Below are 18,752 nucleotides of genomic sequence, written 5' to 3'. Positions count from 1 at the left end.
TCGATTGGATTTCGATCGATTTTTTCATGATAGGTATGCAAAATCGACGGAAAAAACGATCGAAATCCAATCGAACATGTTTGATTTAATCGAATCGATCCGGGAATCGAATGGGAAATCTCATCGTGTGTACCCAGCATTAGTCTTATGATCAATATACATTTGCACTGCTCAAGTTGTTCTGCAATTGAATTTGATTAAAAACAGTCTTTCCATATCAGTCTGCAGCCAGCTACTACTTTCCAAAACTGATAGTATGCTCAAAAAGCTCCTCCATGCAACCATGGAAACAATGCTCTGTTGCGAGTACAGTTGTTATGGGTCCATAAACTCTCAGGAGTAACTGGCCATTGATGCCATGAATGTGTCAGATTGATCGATTTTTTTGGGGCAGGAGTGGCGACTTAAGGTGCCCAGACACTCGTCAGATCAGCAGCAGATAGATCATCAGATGGATTTCTTATCTATCTGATGTGTTTTTAGAACATTTTTTACTAGGATAGAATTCCAATAGATTTCAGTTTGAAATCTATTGAAATTCGATCTGATGGCATTTTACTGATTACTTTCTGTGGTAGGGATTTCACCCAAGTGTCTGCTTTAAAGTGGTTTTATACTCTCAAAACTAAAATGTCATTAACTACTCTTTGATACATAAAAGAACATTTAAAAGCATTTCCTGTGTGTAAAAACATTCACTTTCACTGCAATGAGCAGTACAGGCTTACCTATCTCTGGCTCACACTCTCTGCCTGTGTCTTCACTCTACTCCCTCCCTCTGCTGAATAGACACATCGCCCTAGCAACAGTCACTCTAGCAGAGAGGGGGGGCAGAGTGAAGACACAGGCAGAGAGATTCTTGCCGGCAATAATTACATTTGCCTATGAGCCAGAGATAAGTAATCGTATGCAGCTCTCTACAGTGAAAGTAAATATTTTTACATACAGGAAATGCTCGGGATTGCTTTCAAATGTTCTTTTATGTACCTAAGAGTAGTTACCGAAATTTTAGTTTTTACAGTAAAATCCTACTTTAAGAAAGTAATTGCAATATTATGTGATTGTGAAATTTGTGTTATTTTTACGTTATTTTGGTAACCCTACAGAAAAAAAACCCATCACACTCTCAGAATATGTATTTAGTTATAGCTAGTTTCCTGCCAGCACCTATTGTGTGTTAGAATGCGTTCAGCATGTTTGTGAACAGCAGCCTGCTTATCTTGTGTACCGGTGTTTGAAGGCCATTGTCACCAGCTGCTCAACCGCTTTTTGTAAAGTTCAGTTTTAAACTCTGTTTCGACAACTTCAGAGTTTGCAGGGGTTGAAGTGGCTCGTAAGAACCTGTCAAACAGAGGACACGCGTACGAGCGGCCACACAAAACCGCCGGGCGTCCCGAACCATATAATTTGCCCCTCAAAGGTCTCATCTACGAAGGTTTTCTCGCTGCGATTACAGAATAATGGCTCCGGTCTTCACGCTGTAATGTTAGCGCATTTTGGTTTGTACAGACTGTCCTGACGGAACCTTTGAGGGGGAGAGCAAAACAGGGGGTTTATTTTTCCACTCCAGGTTTAATTTGCATGCGCTCTTTGGAAACCTGGTGACTTTCTATTCAGGAGAAGCTTTAGAGTGTGGAAAATGTTAAGTGCCGCGCTCTAATGCATCGCAGGGCAGCCGAACGACAAATAACATTCGGATTGTAAATATGTTGTTTGTGTAATTACCGTATGTTTGAGCCTTACAAACATTTTCAGAAAAATCTCTCAGTTAAAGGACCACTAATGTGTAAATTGTAAAAATTCAACATACATGTGTATACATCCTTATAAACTGTACAATGCCCTATATATTACTTTTTCCCATGTCACTGTCACTTACAGTAGGTAGTAAAAATCGGACAGAACCGACAGGTTTTGGACTAGTCCATCTCCTCATAGGGTATTCTCAGGGTTTCAATATTTAGGAAAGCAGGCACTTAGTGAATGGCAGTTGTTCAGTCCAACTGCCAAAATAGTGTGCACACGAGAAGGTAGGCTGGCCGACATGTTTGTATAGGTTCTTTCCAGGTAGTGCTTTTGTAAAGGAATGGAGGGGAAAGGAGTGTCTGTGCCTTGCAACCCTATACAGACTACAAGAGGGAGGTGAGGGGAGGTGAAGGGACAGTTCAAAAGACTGTGGCAAAGGACCGAAGATACAAAGGCTTGCATACACATACGTTGATGTAACCAATAGCAACCAGCTGCCAAAGGATCAAACTTCCACAGACCGCTAATTCCAAAGATTCCTCAGTGCTAGTGTAATATCAAACCATAATCCAGACTACCTGTAACTATCCAGTGTTTAAAGGTACATAGACTTACAGGTGTCTGCCACCACATAGACAATAAGATGGCATCAGATGCTGGTCATAAAAGATAATTTCCCAAAAATGTATTGATTAAAAATAAAGTTTGAGTAATAAAACTCATATTGCGCATTCTTGCAACCAGGACCCCTAGCATAAAATCGTGTTTTGGTACAAGGCACAACCAAAGTACTGTATACAGATAGCAGCTAAACTTGCCCACTTCTCCAACCCAACTAGGTTTCGTCCTCCCAACGTCATCACTGGGAGGGAGAAGGCGTCCCAAAAAATAATCATGGATGTAATAAACATAAAATGGCTTACCTCTAAGAAGAAGGGACAATGCCAATATAAGAAAGACATTTTAATAATCAGACATCAGAGTTAATTACACCTGATAATAAAGGAAGGGCGAAACCTAGTCGGTATTCAACACATGATTTGGAAATTTACTTTACGCCCAGTACATGATGCTGTCTTATTGTCTGTGTGGTGGCAGGCACTTGTGAGTCTATGTACATTTAAACACTGGGTGACTACAGAGAGTCTGGATTCTGGCTGGATACTACACTTGCACTAAGGAGTGACAGTTCAGCAACTACCATTCTGTCCCATGACCAGGGTAATAAAAGCCATGTTTTTTTTAAAATCAGCACACTTTTTTTTTATTGACGATACAGAAGGTGGACGGGACAGAAAGGGAAACCTACATCTTACATGGAAAGATGAGTTAACCAATTAGCATCTTCAACAGAGTTATCTCGTTTTAGATAAGTGCACTGCTTGTGACCTCAGTCGGCTGAACTCGTCGTGCTGTAAATTCATGGAATGCTTTGCTCTCTCTCTCTACTAATAGAAAATATAGAATCTGAAAGCAGAGGTCTTCTGTTATTGTCTCACACTGCCCCCTAATGGCACGTGGCCATAAATACACATTACAGCAGTACTAATTAGAAGCAAGGAAATGTAACAAACAAGAAACAACAAATGTGGTAAAATAAACTGTCCTAAAGCACCCGCATACCTCTAATTAAATTGGCTGCTAAAGGGTTCAAAAATCTATACTACAGGATTATGTCTTAGCCTGTGGATCATCTTGAATGTGCAAAAGACTTCTGGCGGAGGTGGGTGACAGGGCAACTTTAAGAAAGAAAAATAATGAAGGAAATAAGCCACAAGGCTGTTTTCCTGAGGCTGTAAACAACATCAGGAAGGTAAAGTAGTCTAATTTCCTCCTCATTGAAGTCTTCCATCACCCTGACAGTCCCATTTATCCACTCTTAAATGTAAACAGTGTGCATAAGGTTGGAAGTCCTCAATTTGATCATTAAAGCCACTTTGCTCCACTTCACTGTCTTCCTGAGCTAATTAAACAAATGACTGCCATTAAGCAGGGTGGCCCCACCTAGAACCATTCACCACATCCATCCAGGCAGAAGCAGCTCACATGATAAAAGTGATGGATTGACCCTTTGTGGCTTGCTGTTTTCCCTCAAGCTGCAAATCCAATATGTTAACAGTGAAGAAATCGCAGAAACGTCTTGTGCTAAAGGCAACTGAAGTGAGAAGAATACCGAGGCTGCCATCTTCATTCTCTTCTAAACAATGCCGGTTGCCTAGCTGTCCATTCTGGCTTTAGTTGAGTTTGAGTTACACGCCTGCAACAAGCATGCAGCCAGTGGAGTCACACTAGAGTCAAAGGCCTCAATTAACGAAGCATTGCCACATTCAGTAATGCAAAAAAGTTGATCTTATCATATTTCAATTTGCATGGAAAACTTCCAACTAGTGAGGTAAATTACCAACTTGTGAGGTAACATTACCCCAATAAATGTCAATTCACAAAGATTAGAGCATTTGGTAAATCAAGTGAGATGTTTGGCATTTTACCTCCAGCCAGCTCCAGCTCCAGGAGCTGTTGGTAACTAATAATCAGACATTCTGTAAAATGGACAGGCAAAGTAGACAGCCAATCGGAGAAGCAACCCTGTCCTGTTACTCACTCCATTGGTACCGATATACTGGTGGGCGGGACATCAGAAAGTAAAAAAAACAAAGCAAAACACATATAAGCAAGGCGCATTCATAGAGGCTTCCCGATATCCCTTTAGATGTGCACAAGAAAAGATGATTACACAGTGAGGGCTCTCTGGTGGTATGCATGCAGATCTAAAGGTACCCTGGGGATGCGTTTAACTTTTTTTTTTGCTGTCACAAGTGGTTGCAAAGGAACAACTCATGTTTTAGGCAGGCTACTTGAAGAACCACAACTCTGGCCAGAAGTGGGAGAACATGACCGTAGAAGAACACAGCTTGCTGCAGAGACCTACCCCACAGCTGGTTAGACTTCTACTTTTTGCCGAACAGGTGTTCGTGAACTGAAGCCAAGTATTTCAGTTAATTACCAAACTATTACTGCATGTGTGAAAATCTTAGTAAATTTGTGAAAATGCGGTATTTTACCGATGTAGTATACTTTACAAAAGAAATATACAGGAGTGTGGTGTATTTACCTGGATTTCCGGCACGATGGGCCCTTTCTCGGAACATGAGCTGGCGAACGCAGTGAGCGGAGCTGGAGACAGCACGGGATTGGGGCGGGCAAAGCTGCTTAGGTCACAGCTGGAAATCTCGTTCACCTCGTGGCGCATGGTGATGGTCTCCATGACGAAGAAGCGGTCCCATGGCAACCAGAGGGTGTGCTCCTGAGTGAGGAACGGAGCTCGCTCAAAGCGGAGGGTGGAGGAGATGCCGCCATTGGTGACCAGATCAAAGCTGTCCGAAAAGAGACACAAAAATATGCACAAGAATATTACATTAGAGCAGGATTGTGTGATTTCAATAACAGAGAGACTTTGTCAAGCACTATGTCCCAAATTAAAAAAAAACAGCTTTTTAAAACAATGCAAACATACATTTCAATTGCTTGTGGATTAAAGGGACTCCGAGCACCTCTCACGGGCATGCCTTTAAGCCAGGCGACTTCCAACAAAAGTCATGCTATGACCCCTCTGGAGAAGCCTCTTGCAATGGCCATGCGTGTCACTTCCTCTTCCGGCTTCATTCAGTGATGCACTTCTCTAACAGAGAAGACAGGGGTGACCCGGAAGTTATAACACAGCCAAGATGGCAGCAGCGATTTTTAAATTGAAATCGAACGAAAACTATTTGGTGTAGAATGGTGATTCAGGCATCAAATGAAAGAGCACAAGCTACAGAAAATTATGCATCTTTAAGTACTTTGCAGTACTGGTTGGAGTCTCTAGGCATACCCATGAGAGGTGCTCGGAGTCCCTTTAAAAACTCCATCTAATAGTTAGTAATCAGTGCTAAAATGTTAGCTTTTTGAGTAAAACAAGGATTCTCCAGCAAAAAAAAAAAAACACAAAAAAACCTATCTTTGAAAAATGTGATCACATGAAGCAGATGAATTCAGTCACTCAGTTTTAGGCTCTGTGGGTGGGGCTGCTGCTAGGACTGTATCAGCGTGCTTTTAAGACAACACCCCTACAAGTCCTAATCTGACAATCTCTGTTAGAATTACCTTGGGGTACCAGTCAGCCATAATTTCTATATTTGACAAGTACAGTATATTCTGGGGTATAAGACTACTTTTTAACCCTTGAAAATCTTCAGAAAAGTCAGTGGTCGTCTTATACGGCAGATGTCACTGATGCTGGGGTTTACGCTCTACCCTGTTACCGACTTTCAGATCTCGCTGCTGAGGACTGTAGTGAAGCGGCGCAGGTGCACATGTGCACGATCTGAGAGGCAGAGAAGGAAGTACTGTAATTAGGATACAAAGATGGGCCAGACAGGTGAAAGTAGCGTGTTTTATGGGCACAGTGCAATCTATTCTTCCATACTATTCTGATAAACAGGTAGAGATGATCAATCTGCTTAGGGAGAAGGAGAGTTGACCAATCCAACCAGTCAATCGCCTATATACTGTCATATACTGGGTACCACATACAGTACAGCACCAGTACCTGTTCATACATAGCACCAGTATATGTTTGTTTTTTTTTCTTTGGTGTGCGTTGGAAGAGGGGTAGTCTTATATGGCGAGTATATCCCAAACTCTATATTTTAACTAGAAAAGTTGGGGGGTCGTCTTATACGCCGAAATATACGGTATTTGGTTTTCCTTGCAGCAGTAGTAAAGGGGCTTACAGAAGAATTCTTTTTTTAAATAATTATCACCTGCTCCACTTATTAGCTTGCTTCTCTCACAAAAAATGCAATGAGGATCTACAGAACAGGAGTAAAGACCCGTATCCACTACGATTTTTCAGATGAGCTGCGATTTTTTGAGTGACGAGGAAACGTTTTCGCAATCTTACAACATGGTTACAGGATCCACGGTGATAACAAAAGTCACGGCGAATCTTTAAGATCCCAGACGCCTCCGCACAAAGAACCGCAATTTCTTGACTTCCTGTACACACCCGTCATGTGCTGTTGCGTGCCACCGTGTGGACACGCCAGCAGGAAGATGGATCAGGAAGCGCTCGTCGCCGAAGGAACGTTGCTGGGATCCATCTTCCTGGGTCGTCAGGTGAGTATTCAGCGGACCTGAACTCAGAACTTCCACTCTGCTCTAAAAGATAAGCAACAGCTTAATAACCTTTAAAGGAAAACACTTCTGATATAAATCCTGCAATAAATCTGCAGTGTGTCTACTTCCTGCCTTCATGGAAGCAGACATATTGTTAACATCCAATGAGCTCTCTGCCGTGCAGGGTTGTGGAGTCGGAGCAATTTTGGGTACCTGGAGTCGGAGTTGGAGATGGAGTTGGTGGTTTCATAAACTGAGGAGTCTGGAGTTGGATGATTTTTGTACCAAATCTACAACCCTGGTAAGAATTAGACAAAGGAGTTGGAGTCGAGGAGTCACAGCAATTTTGGGTACCTGCCGAGTCGGTGGTTTCATAAACTGAGGAGCTGGAGTCGGAGGTGGATGATTTTTGTACCGACTCCACATCCCTGCTGCCGTGACAGCCAGGTGATGGGGGAGAGATCAAATTACAACTTGTGATTAGTCACAGATGAGGGGTATTAAAAAGGCTCAACTCTCTAAATACATACAGGGTGCATTTCTCTAGGTTTTCCTTCTTTCCTGGGCAAGAGTTCAGGTCCACTTTAACAAAGCGTGGTCAAATCATTGCTATATCTGTCGTTTTCTTCAGCAAAAAGCTAAAGACAATAATGTACCCGAGTAACTTTCCGCTCGTTCCGCAAGTGAAGTTTTGCTATTAATTGCTGCTGCAGAATCCGCAGTAATCTCCATGACGCCTTAATTAGTCGGCAATGAATGCCTTTCAACCAATTATTACATAGGACCGTCTTCCTCCACCGTTACATAACCTTCTATTCATAATCGCCCCGAATAAAGAAAACGTATCCGCACTGCATTAACGGCATAAGCAGCGCTCAGTAATGATCAGATATAATCGTCCTTCTTCCATCATTGTACACGGCTCCCGGCGAGACCTCAAACAAATGTATTCATGGTGTGATAACTTATTTATGTTGATTGCTCCCATATGTTTCCTTATCCCTCTTCTTTGTCACATAAATCTACCGGCGTGACAGTTTTACATGGCTTTTTCCTGGATGGGTTTCCCTTAATGTTGCTCCTTTCCAGTTCAGCGCTAATAAAAAGTCTATTTAGTATGTGGAGTCTGCTTTCCAAGCATTTCTGCTGGAGATGGAGAGCAGAAGAGATCTGGATCAGCATGTTCTGTACGGGGCCGGGGGACTGGAGGCTCTTCAGAGGTTGAGGAACCACAAGTCTTGGGGGTGGTGCTGGCATCTCAGGTGTCTTCCAGTTTGGCCTTTTCAACCTGTGACACAACTTGCCAAAGCAGCGATGACACCACATTCCGCCCCTCAAATATCACTATAACAGGGGTGGTCAAGCTAAAATATCAAATTGAACACTGGGACAAAGTCATGGGCCAACCTCAATATCTAGTGGCCATCTCCCTCCCTTATGAAGTTCCCTGGGGTTTAGTGGCCCCTGATGTCTAGTTTCCCCCCTCCCATGCCTACACGGTTCCCTGGTGCCTAGTGGTACCTCCTCTCACCCCTTAACAATTCTCTGGTATCTAGTGGCCCTCATCCCTCCCCTATACAGTTTCTTGGGGTCTAATGCCTCCTCCCTTTCCTATAAAGTTCCCAGGTGTCTAGTGACCCCCTCCCTTCCCTATACAGTTCCCTGGTGACTAGTGCTCCTCCATATCACGTCTCTGGTGATCTAGGGCTTCACCCCAAATATAACCTCCCTGGTGGTCTAGAGTGGGCCAAACATACTGCAAAGTGGGGAGACCACTTGTGGGCAAAATTTGACATCTATGCCTTAGGACATACATGTCAAAATCTGGTCCTCAGAGCCATTAAATTTGGCCCTCAAGTGGTTTCTCCACTTTACATTATGTTTGGCCCACTCTAGACCACCAGGGAAGCTATATTGGAGGTGAAACCCTAGGCCTAGAACACCTGTAAAAACATATGGGGGAGGGAGGGGGGAAGCACTAAACACCAGGGAACTGTAAAGGGGAGGGCGGAGGGCCACCTGGGAATTTTATAAGGTAGGAAGGTGGCCAGTAGACAGTTGAGGTTGGCCCGCGACTAGGTTCCAGTGTACAATTTCGGCCCATTTTGTATTTGAGTTTGACACCCCTTGCCCTAGGACAATGCTGGGGTCCTACTAAAGCCTAAATCAGTTCACTTCACCGAACGGACCACAACAGAAAACTAGACATGTCGACAAATCCTAAAGTAAGGATAGTATGGATTCCCAGTCACGCTCCTTTCCGGTTTGCTAATTCCACTGTGTCTATTGCAGTGATGGAACCTCCACCTGCACAACATGTATGGGCACCGGACGATAGTCGGACATGTGCCAGATAGCAATGCTATAGTGTGCAGCGAGCCACAGGCACTAACAAAGTCAGCATTGGAGGTGGTTAGCAATAGGCCTTATGTTGGGTAAAATCAATGAGCCCAGGGAATAGTTAATAGTCGAAGGTTAGGTAAAAGGTTAATAAGGTCAAAACTCGTTTCCTGAAAGCAGGGCTAGTTCTAAACTTTTTGCTGCCTGAGGCAAACTTGTGAGGATGTTAACAATAGGTCTGCTTCCATGAAAGCAGGAAGTGGATACACTGTAGATTTATTGCAGGATTTGTATCAGCTCTAACAAAGAAATGTTTTTTTCTGTAAAGGTTAATATTTTGTTGCATATCTTTTAGAGCAGAGAGAAAGTTTTGAGTTCAGGTGCGCTTTAACTGGATACACTGTAGATTTATTGCAGGATTTGTATCAGCTCTAACAAAAAAATTTTTTTTTCTTAAATGAGACTCCGTAACAAAAATTACATCCTGTTTTTTATCATCCTACAAGTTCCAAAAGCTATTCTAATGTGTTCTGGCTTACTGCAGCACTTTATGCTATCACAGTCTCTGTAATAAATCAATGTATCTTTCCCCTGTCAGACTTGTCGGCCTGTGTCTGGAAGGCTGCCAAGTTCTTCAGTGTTGTGGTTCTGCTATGAACTCCCCCTTTCAGGCCCCTCTCTGCACACTGCCTGTGTATTATTTAGGATTAGAGCAGCTTCTCTCTTCTCTCTTATCTTTTACCACCTGGATAAATCGTCCTCTGAGCTGGCTGGGCTTTCACATACTGAAGAATTACAGACAAGGGCAAAGCTGTTTGCAGGAAGAAAAGAGCAGCCCGAAACTTCAGTGCATGAGAACAGGGGGAAAGAAACACACAAATGATCTCTTGAGATTCAAAAGGAAAGCTGTATACAGCCTGCTTGTGTATGGATGTATTTTCTATGTGTGGACATACTGTACATCAACCTACTTCCTGTTTTGGTGGCCATTTTGTTTGCTTATAAACAAACTTTTTAAAACTGTTTTTAACCACTTTTAATGCGGCGAGGAGCGGCGAAATTGTAACAGAGGGTAATAGGAGATGTCCCCTAACGCACTGGTATGTTTACTTTTGTGCGATTTTAACAATACAGATTCTCTTTAAAGGTTAATATTTTGTTGCTTAACTTTTAGAGCAAAGAGGAAGTTCTGAGTTCAGATCCGCTTTAACTGTTTTCGTTTTTTGTCTTATTACGGGCTGCACCTCTACCCTGCTGCACATTATCTTTGACACCCACATAATTGGCATCTCATGATTTAGCTTTAGGACCTGCGTGACCAACGGATCACATTTAAATTCATCTATATTCAGAAATAATGAAAATTCCTAATCGTCCAGCGACTCCTGAGCACCGCCGTACTACAGGAAAATCTGGGCGCAAGATGCCTTAATCCTGCTGTTTTAATAAGATTATCTGTACGGAGTCTGTAGCGCTGACCTATCCAGCAGCCCACTGCTTGTCTCATAAATATTTAGCAGACTCTCATCCTTCCTGCACGGACTGCCGACGTGAACCTGTCAATTCCCAGCAGGGCTCCTGTCAATATGAAATGCTTGGTGGGGGGGATTGGAGAGTAGGCGCAGGAGGGGGGCTCCTGTTACTGGAGGAAGCACAATACAATCCTTCCTCCAGACAGCTTGCCCATACCGACCCCTCCCTCCCGAATGCTGCTGCTGAATTATGTTGCGGTGCTGTTAAAATTCAGGATGGCTGCCTCAGCGATTCGCCTGCTCCGCGCTAATTGTCATTAACGATCAGCGGCTCAGCAATCCTGTATAACATCACTGCGTAAAGAACGGGAGGCCTGTGCCGGAGGTCACAACACACCACTAGCCACCCCCCCCCAAGACATCACTACGGTTCATTTCATCATCCCTCCGGCCTTAAGTGTACAGAACATCTGACAGTAAAATTTGTGTGGCCGGCAGCAACCAGATCAGCAGACATGTCTCCGCTGCAAGATTGATCATGGGAAGAATGAGTACGGCTGTTGTAAGCAACATATGCTTCATATCTGGCTCTTCGTATGTACAGGCTTGTCCCCCCCACCAAAACAGGCGCAAAGGAATCCAAGCGCGACAGTTTAAGTTTGGAGCCTTGGGATTATTGTAGTGCATATTGATCACTAACAGATATACAGTATAAACATATATACTCACACAAGTATTCCTTTAGATCAGTGGTCCCCAAACTAAGGCTCGCGGGCCAAATGTGGCCCCCTGAGGCTTTTTTACCGGCCCCCACACACAAAATGTATTACTTATAGATGCAGTCAGCTACATCTTTACATTTTGGTGGTCCCTATATAGAATAGCAGTGCAGGCACCACCCATCCACATGGAAGCCAGAAAGCAGTAATAAGCTGGTTTCCAATCAAATTCCACATCAGGTGACACCTAGGTATGCTTCACTGTGTGGCCCGCAAAGACATCTTTTTATGTATACTCGGGCCCTCCCAGCAGTCTGAAGTATGTTGACCCCGCCCTCGACCCAAAACGTTTGGGGACCCCTGCTTTAGATTGTAAGCTCACAAGGGCAGGGCTATCTCACCCTTTTGGGTCTTAGAATTGGTTATACATTTTAGTCATCATGTTACTTTTGTCAATGTAATTACCAATTCTGTATTTTGTATCGATTCTGTATTTTGTATATTGGTGTATACCATTGTCTGTATTATTATGTACCCCATGGTTGTTTCTTACTTTGTACAGCGCCACGGAATATGTTGGCGCTTTATAAATCAACAGATTATACATTTTAGTCATCATGTTACTTTTGTCAATGTAATTACCAATTCTGTATTTTGTATCGATTCTGTATTTTGTATATTGGTGTATACCATTGTCTGTATTATTATGTACCCCATGGTTGTTTCTTACTTTGTACAGCGCCACAGAATATGTTGGCGCTTTATAAATCAACAATAATAATAGTAATAAAGTACAGTTGTTGTCCCCGAAAGTACATCAAGAATCTAAACTAGATCTTCCACTTAAAGGGAACCTAAACTGAGAAGGATATGGATTTTTTCTTTTAAAATAATACCAGTTGCCTGACTCTCGCCTGCTGATCCTGTATTTCTAATAATTTAAGCCACAGCCCCTCAACAAGCATGCAGATCAGGTGCTCTGACTGAAGTCAGACTGGATTAGCTACACGCTTGTTTCAGGTGTGTGATTCAGATACTACTGCAGCCAAAGAGATCAGCAGGATAGCCAGGCAACTGGTATTGTTTAAAAGGAAACATCCATATCCCTCTCAGTTAAAAAGAACCCGAGGTGGGTTCTGTACTGCCCAGCCTCTGTTGCTATATTGCTGCCCCCCAGGCCCCCCCTGCGTGCTACTGGCCCCCCGTAAATCAAACGTCGAAGCCAGCTGTTTACCTTTGGAAGTGTCACTCTCTGCCGCTCCCCCGCCTCCTCCATAGCGCCGGTCCCCGCCTGCGTCCCTTCCCTCCCCGCTGATTGGAGGGAAGGGACGCAGGCGGGGACTGGCGCTATGGAGGAGGCGGGGGAGCGCCAGAGAGCGACACTTCCAAAGGTAAACAGCCGGCTGCAACACGCTGTGTGTCGCTAGCTCGGCGTTTGATTTATGGGGGGCAAGTAGCGCGCAGGGGGGGCCTGGGGGGCAGCAGTATAACAGAGGCTGGGCAGTACATGCAGACCCAGCCTCTGTGTGCTGATAGCATTCTTAGAACCCACCTCGGGTTCTCTTTAAGGTTCCCTTTAAGATGTCCCGATACAGAGATCTGTCTACTGTGGCCTAGTAATCATACCTTACCAACATTTTGAGATGATAAAGAGGGAAAGTCACACCCCTAGCACACCCCATCACACCCCTTGCCACGCATACATCTAAAAATTCATAAGCAAAAGATGTAATTTCAAACCATACAGGTTCAGCTCTGCCCAAGTAACAATTGCACGCATATTCCCAAATCTTTGGGTGATTTTAAACTTAGGTTAGGGTGGGGACCTGAAAGAAGTTGTCATGCGGCGTCCCTGCTAACATGCTTTGCAACAAATGGAACTGATGTCTCGCCTAAAAAGCGAAAGGTGAGGTCCCCTTTATTAAGTGTAGTAATGCAAGTTGTATTAGTTTTCAGCAACTGTCTCAGCTGTAATGAACACAAATACAGCTTTGCAGCCGTATGCAGCCAGTGTCAGTCAGGTGCAGCTTGGCAAGATGAGCTGCCATTTCTTTTCTACTGTGTACATTTTAAATTAAGAAATAGGTGAAATTAAAGAGAAACTGTAACCAAGAATTAAACTTCGTCCCAATCAGTAGCTGATACCCCCTTTCCCATGAGAAATATTTTCCCTTTTTCAAACGGGGACTCTGTATGGCTGATATTGTGGTGAAACCCCTCCCACAGTGTGATGTCAGAACCATGGTTCAGACATCACACTGTGGGAGCCTTGTTGCATTGTGGAAAATAACAGCTGTTTACAGCGGTTTCCAACTGCCAAAAAAGCAAGCAGCATCTCCTTCCAGTGACATCACCTGTTAGCAGTAAAAATGTCGCCATGTGATAAATGTCAAAATGTAAATCAGGGAGAGAAAAGATTTTACAATGAGCAAACACTGACTAAATCTAAAGTAGAGGCCCCTCCACCTCCCTCTCCCCAACTGCATGTGCAGCCAATTAGCAAAGAAACCTTCCCATTCACTTTTAAAAACCATTTGCAGGCATGGGCGGATTTAAGGCAAGGCCGCCTAGGCCATGGCCTAGGGCACCACAGGAGGAAGGGCACCAAAGCAGCAGGCTAAACTGGTGCAGCATTTGCAAGCTTGCAAATGCTGCAATGCAGGGAGATCAGGCGAGTGCCTGACTATGGTACTCTGCTGCCAGCTATCTGTGCAGCAGCCACCTTACTCTCTGTGCACATCTGCGTTGTGGCCGGCGGCTATAGACTGGAGCAGCATTGGAGGCTATAGACTGGAGCAGCATTGGAGACGGAAAGGAAGAGGAAGCTTCTGCACTGGAGATGAGTGGAGAAATGACTGACACTGATGGCTGCTGCGGTGTGAAGGTGAGCTGGCTACCTATACTGAAAGGGGGGAGTGGAAAAAGGAGGGATTAAGGGAGTCATCTGGCTACCTATATTGGAGGGAAAGGGGGAGGGGTCATCTGGCTACATATACTGGGGGGGGGGGAGGTCATCAAGCTACCTATACTAGAGGGAAGGGGGGAGAGGTCATCTGGCTACCTATACTGGAGGGAAGGGAGGAGTGGTCATCTCGTTACCTATACTGAAGGGGGGCGGCTGGTGACTGTGGCCTTGGGCGGTAAAGAGTACAAATCCGGCCCTGTTTGTAGGAACATGTGTAATTTTTTCCTGCTTCCAGAGGCTGCTTCACAGCAGAACATTCTCTGCTGCCATTCGCCGGCTCCCAATCCCGTGGGGTTCGCGGACAAAGGGGGCCCATGCTCATTTTTGCAGGGGGACCCTATTAAGTCTAGTTACACCTCTGCAAAGAGGGACTGCCCCTCCAAAAAAAAGGGACAGTTGGGAGCTATGCTAGTGGTCCCCCTATCCATGCTAGCAGTTGTAAACAAAACAGCGATCCCTGGCCTAACTTAGTGGCAAGTAATGGTAATGTCTCTAGACATGGCGATGGATGTTCTGAAGGCGTGACTTTGGCACTCTATGAATTTGATGATAGTGACCCCCTTAATGACTAGCAGCAGACCACCAAAGGTCCCTTTTAGACACACCAGATGCTCTGACTTTTGTAGCTCTCTAAAGGCCCGTACTCACTGAAAGATGGATTGGGGAACCATAAGCGACGCAACCCGACAAACGAGCGTTCCCCAATCCATCTTCTTACTCACGGGAATATGTAACGCCACATAACTGCGAGAAGGAGAGTTCAAACGATCGTGGCACTTTCTGTGGGAGTCATCGAAGATCTTAAAGATCCGAACCGCCGTAACGGTCATAGTCTCCACACGTCACAAAAGAATTGTGTACGCAGCTTTAGGTAGACAGGATATAGGTGCAGTGGTTGGCATAGAGCTGCAGTACTCAAGGGGGCGGGGGAGGGAAATGACACAGAGTTGGCTGTTTCCAGACAACCTGGAATAGTTTAGATCCATGCTCGGGCCAAACGATTGACACAAAACCACCGGCTGAAAATGTCAGCAATCCACACACAGGGAGCAAGAGAAGTTCACAAAGCTAAGTCACAAGGCCGGGTGGCAGGAATACAGGACATCATTACCTGCCGTCTTGTCTGCTGATGGTGTAACCCAGCAAAGGAGCATTGACAAAACTGATGTTCACACCCACCAGTGGCGTCCCGTCTGATGTCATCACTTGACCACGAATGACGCAAGCATGTCTGTAACAGAAAAACAGAAGCAGAAAAAAATTAAAGGTGAATTAAATTTAGCAAAGATCAGTATAAGCCAACACAGAGGTGAAAAGAACATCACTATAACACCACATCACTATAACAAGAGTGGGGAACAGCGAATGTTGAAACTTAGTCCCAATTTTTCAAATCTGATGTAAAATAATGTTGTAGACAGAGGCCTGTGTGCAGAATAAGTCTAGGGATCCTCAAGCGAGTGGGCGAGGTTATAACAGAACATCTCAAGTATCCTTTAAAAACGGATGTATACATATGTAAAATTACATTTGCATGCAAATTCGCATCTGAAAAAATGCATGTGAATTTGAACAGCTCTGGTGGAAAAGGGCCCTTAGTGTATACAGGTGTTAATGAATTGAGCCCTACGTGTTGTTATGGTAGCCACACTTGTTACACAACCTCTGATAGGTGGGTCTCTTTGGATGAGTGAGTCACCATGGAGACAGGGGGAAGGATGCCAAGTGATGGCTATGTAATATCCTCAGTATTCAGTAACCACTAACAGGGGCATGAGGCCCCTCCCCCCCAACCTTCACACCCTTTCTCTCGCCAACCCCTAGTGCACCTCACAGCCTAGAGGCCCATCTTGCAAAGCTCATAAAAAAAAGTGTGGCCATCATAATGTTCACTCCCATAATAAGTGTAGCTACAAAACACCTGATCTGGAGTATAGACTCATTTATCGGAGGGAGTGAAGTAGTAGTTAGGGTCCCCTAACAGCTCTGGGCCCGCTGAGGTGGCAGGGACTACTGTATATATTCCTTGCGTATAAGACGACTGGGCGTATAAGACTACCCCCCAACTTTTCCAGTTAAAACAGAGTTTGGGGTATACTCGCCGTGTAAGACTACCCCTCTTCCAACTCACACCAAATAATTTTTTTTTTAAAAATCATATACTGGTGCTGTGTATGAACAGATACTGGTGCTGTACTGTATGTGGTACCCAGTATATAGGCAATTGACTGGTTGGATTGGTCCCTCTCCCCAAGTGGATTGGCCAGCTCTCCCTGTCTCCCAGTTTATCAGAGCGGTATGGAAGAATAGATTGCGCTGTGCCCATAAAACACGCCTCTTTCACCCGTCTGGTCCGCCCTTGTATCCTATTCACCTCCTTCTCCGCCTCTCAGATCTCACACATGTGCTCCTGCACCGCTTCCCTACAGTCCTCAGCAGCGAGATCTGAGAGGCGGTAACAGGATAGAGAGTATCACCCGGCATCAATGGCACCCGGAGTATAAGACGACTCCTGACTTTTCAGAAGATTTTCAAGGGTTAAAAAGTAGTCTTATACTCCAGAATATACAGTACTCTGCTGTTGCTACGCCCCTGACCACTAGACCTGCCCAAGAACATATACAGATAGACACACAGCCTTATACAGTAGTTTAGAATAGGAACGCATTATCCCAAATACACAGGGAAGGTTCTAGACTTTTTGCTGCCCGAGGCAAACTTGTGAGAATGCGCCCCCCTGATTTGGAATGACAATTTGCTCTGCTTCATTTAATGTTCTCACATGACATGCTGCAGCTCGACAATAGCACACTGACTGGCTGTGAGTCTTGCTTCTCCTCCTACTCTAACTGCTGTTAGTGTAAACACAGTACCAACATGCTGCCCCTGTAATCTCTGCGCCTGATGCAAATGTTTCACCTTGCTTCATGAGAGAACCGGCCCTGCACATACAACATACTCCTGTCTATAAAGTGCTGAGGGACTTGTGATAACTGATATCTATAGAAGCAGCCCTTTCTTTTGTGTGACCCACATCTGCAGCACTAACAGAGGATGGGAGTCACAGTGGCTGCGGACCACTCTGTTGTCTCTCCGCTATCTCCTCACCCTGATTTGTGACAGAGTTCGGTTTAATAACCCAACATGGAATCATTCTCAATGTCATCTGGGAGGCCTCAGTGAAGGAGGCCGCCTCCCTCTCCCACAGGAAGGCCAAGCCTTGCATTATTTACAGCGCCTGTACAGGAAGCCGCAGAGCCAGATTCTCAGATCACACCGATAAGAGAAGCCTCAGATGATAAAGCCTGAATATAAAGTCAGCACAGAGGCCGATAAGCGAGCCTCAAACCAGCACACATCCTCCTATCTGTCACAATGGAGGAGGGGGGAGCCACACTGTTGTCTGATCCAATATCCATCCTCTCCATTCACCAGGGAATGTGCAGGAGCGCTAAATGCCCCCCCGCCACAGGGCCGCTGGGAGTAGTTAGTATAGTGACGCATGGCAGGCTGACAAGCATTACTTTACAACCCAGCTATATTTTGCTTGGCAAAATAATGGCTAAACAGGACCTGAACTCAGAACCTCCTCTCTTCTCTAGTGCTGGGAATACACCATGAGATTTTTTGACAGATAGATGGTTCGATAGATAATTTCTGACACGTCAGGGCTGATTTTCAATCGTTTCTCTGATCGACTTCTCATAGAAGTGAATGGAAATCCACCGGAAAAATAATCGGAAAATCGATGGGACAGTAAATCTGCTGAAAAATCTCATTATGTATTCCCAGCACAAAAGATCAGCAACAGCATAATAACCGTTAAAGAAAAAACATTTCTTTGTTATAGCTGATACAAATCCTGCAATAAATCTGCAGTGTGTCTACTTCCTGCTTTCATAGAAAAGCAAACATAGGGTTAACACCCTGTGTTTACAAATTAGCTGCTCTGCTGAGACAACCAGCTGACATAGACAAGAGATCAAATTACAACTTGTGATTAGTCCCAGATGAGGGGGAATTAGACAGGCTAAACTCTCTAAATACATACAGGGTGCATTTTTTTCTGTTTTCCTTCTGTCCTGTGCAAGAGTTCAGGCCCACTCTAAAGGACAACTGACCTGAAACTTATATGGAGGCTGGCATATTTATTTTCCCTTTTTTTTCAGTGATATTTTTATTGTAACGGTTTTTTATCTCCCATATATTGCTCTTAAATGCTCCAAACCACCAGCAACCTGAGTTGAGGTTAGCTTTAAATAACTGCTGTGCAAACAAAGTAGCAGAAGAATCTCTGCTCCCCACAAAATTATTCTGCAGTGTTTGCACAGCTCCCTAAACTTCAACAATCTG

General features: G+C 44.4%; 1 protein-coding gene across 21 annotated transcripts in view; it reads right to left on the bottom strand.

The window, feature by feature from the left end:
• TENM4 (teneurin transmembrane protein 4) overlaps positions 1-18,752 on the bottom strand; it is a 1,797,006-nt gene that overhangs the window by 75,087 nt on the left and 1,703,167 nt on the right. For all 21 annotated transcript variants that reach the window (XM_068266709.1, XM_068266713.1, XM_068266710.1 and 18 more), the window contains 2 exons: positions 15,511-15,630; positions 4,859-5,120 (listed from right to left, as the gene is read on the bottom strand). In XM_068266709.1, the coding sequence (XP_068122810.1) occupies positions 4,859-5,120; positions 15,511-15,630 (382 nt within the window). The remainder of the gene's footprint in view (positions 1-4,858; positions 5,121-15,510; positions 15,631-18,752) is intronic.

The sequence above is a fragment of the Hyperolius riggenbachi genome, chromosome 2 (assembly GCF_040937935.1).
Source record: "Hyperolius riggenbachi isolate aHypRig1 chromosome 2, aHypRig1.pri, whole genome shotgun sequence".
Classification (NCBI taxonomy): domain Eukaryota; kingdom Metazoa; phylum Chordata; class Amphibia; order Anura; family Hyperoliidae; genus Hyperolius; species Hyperolius riggenbachi.
This window is presented reverse-complemented; position numbering and strand designations above follow the sequence as displayed.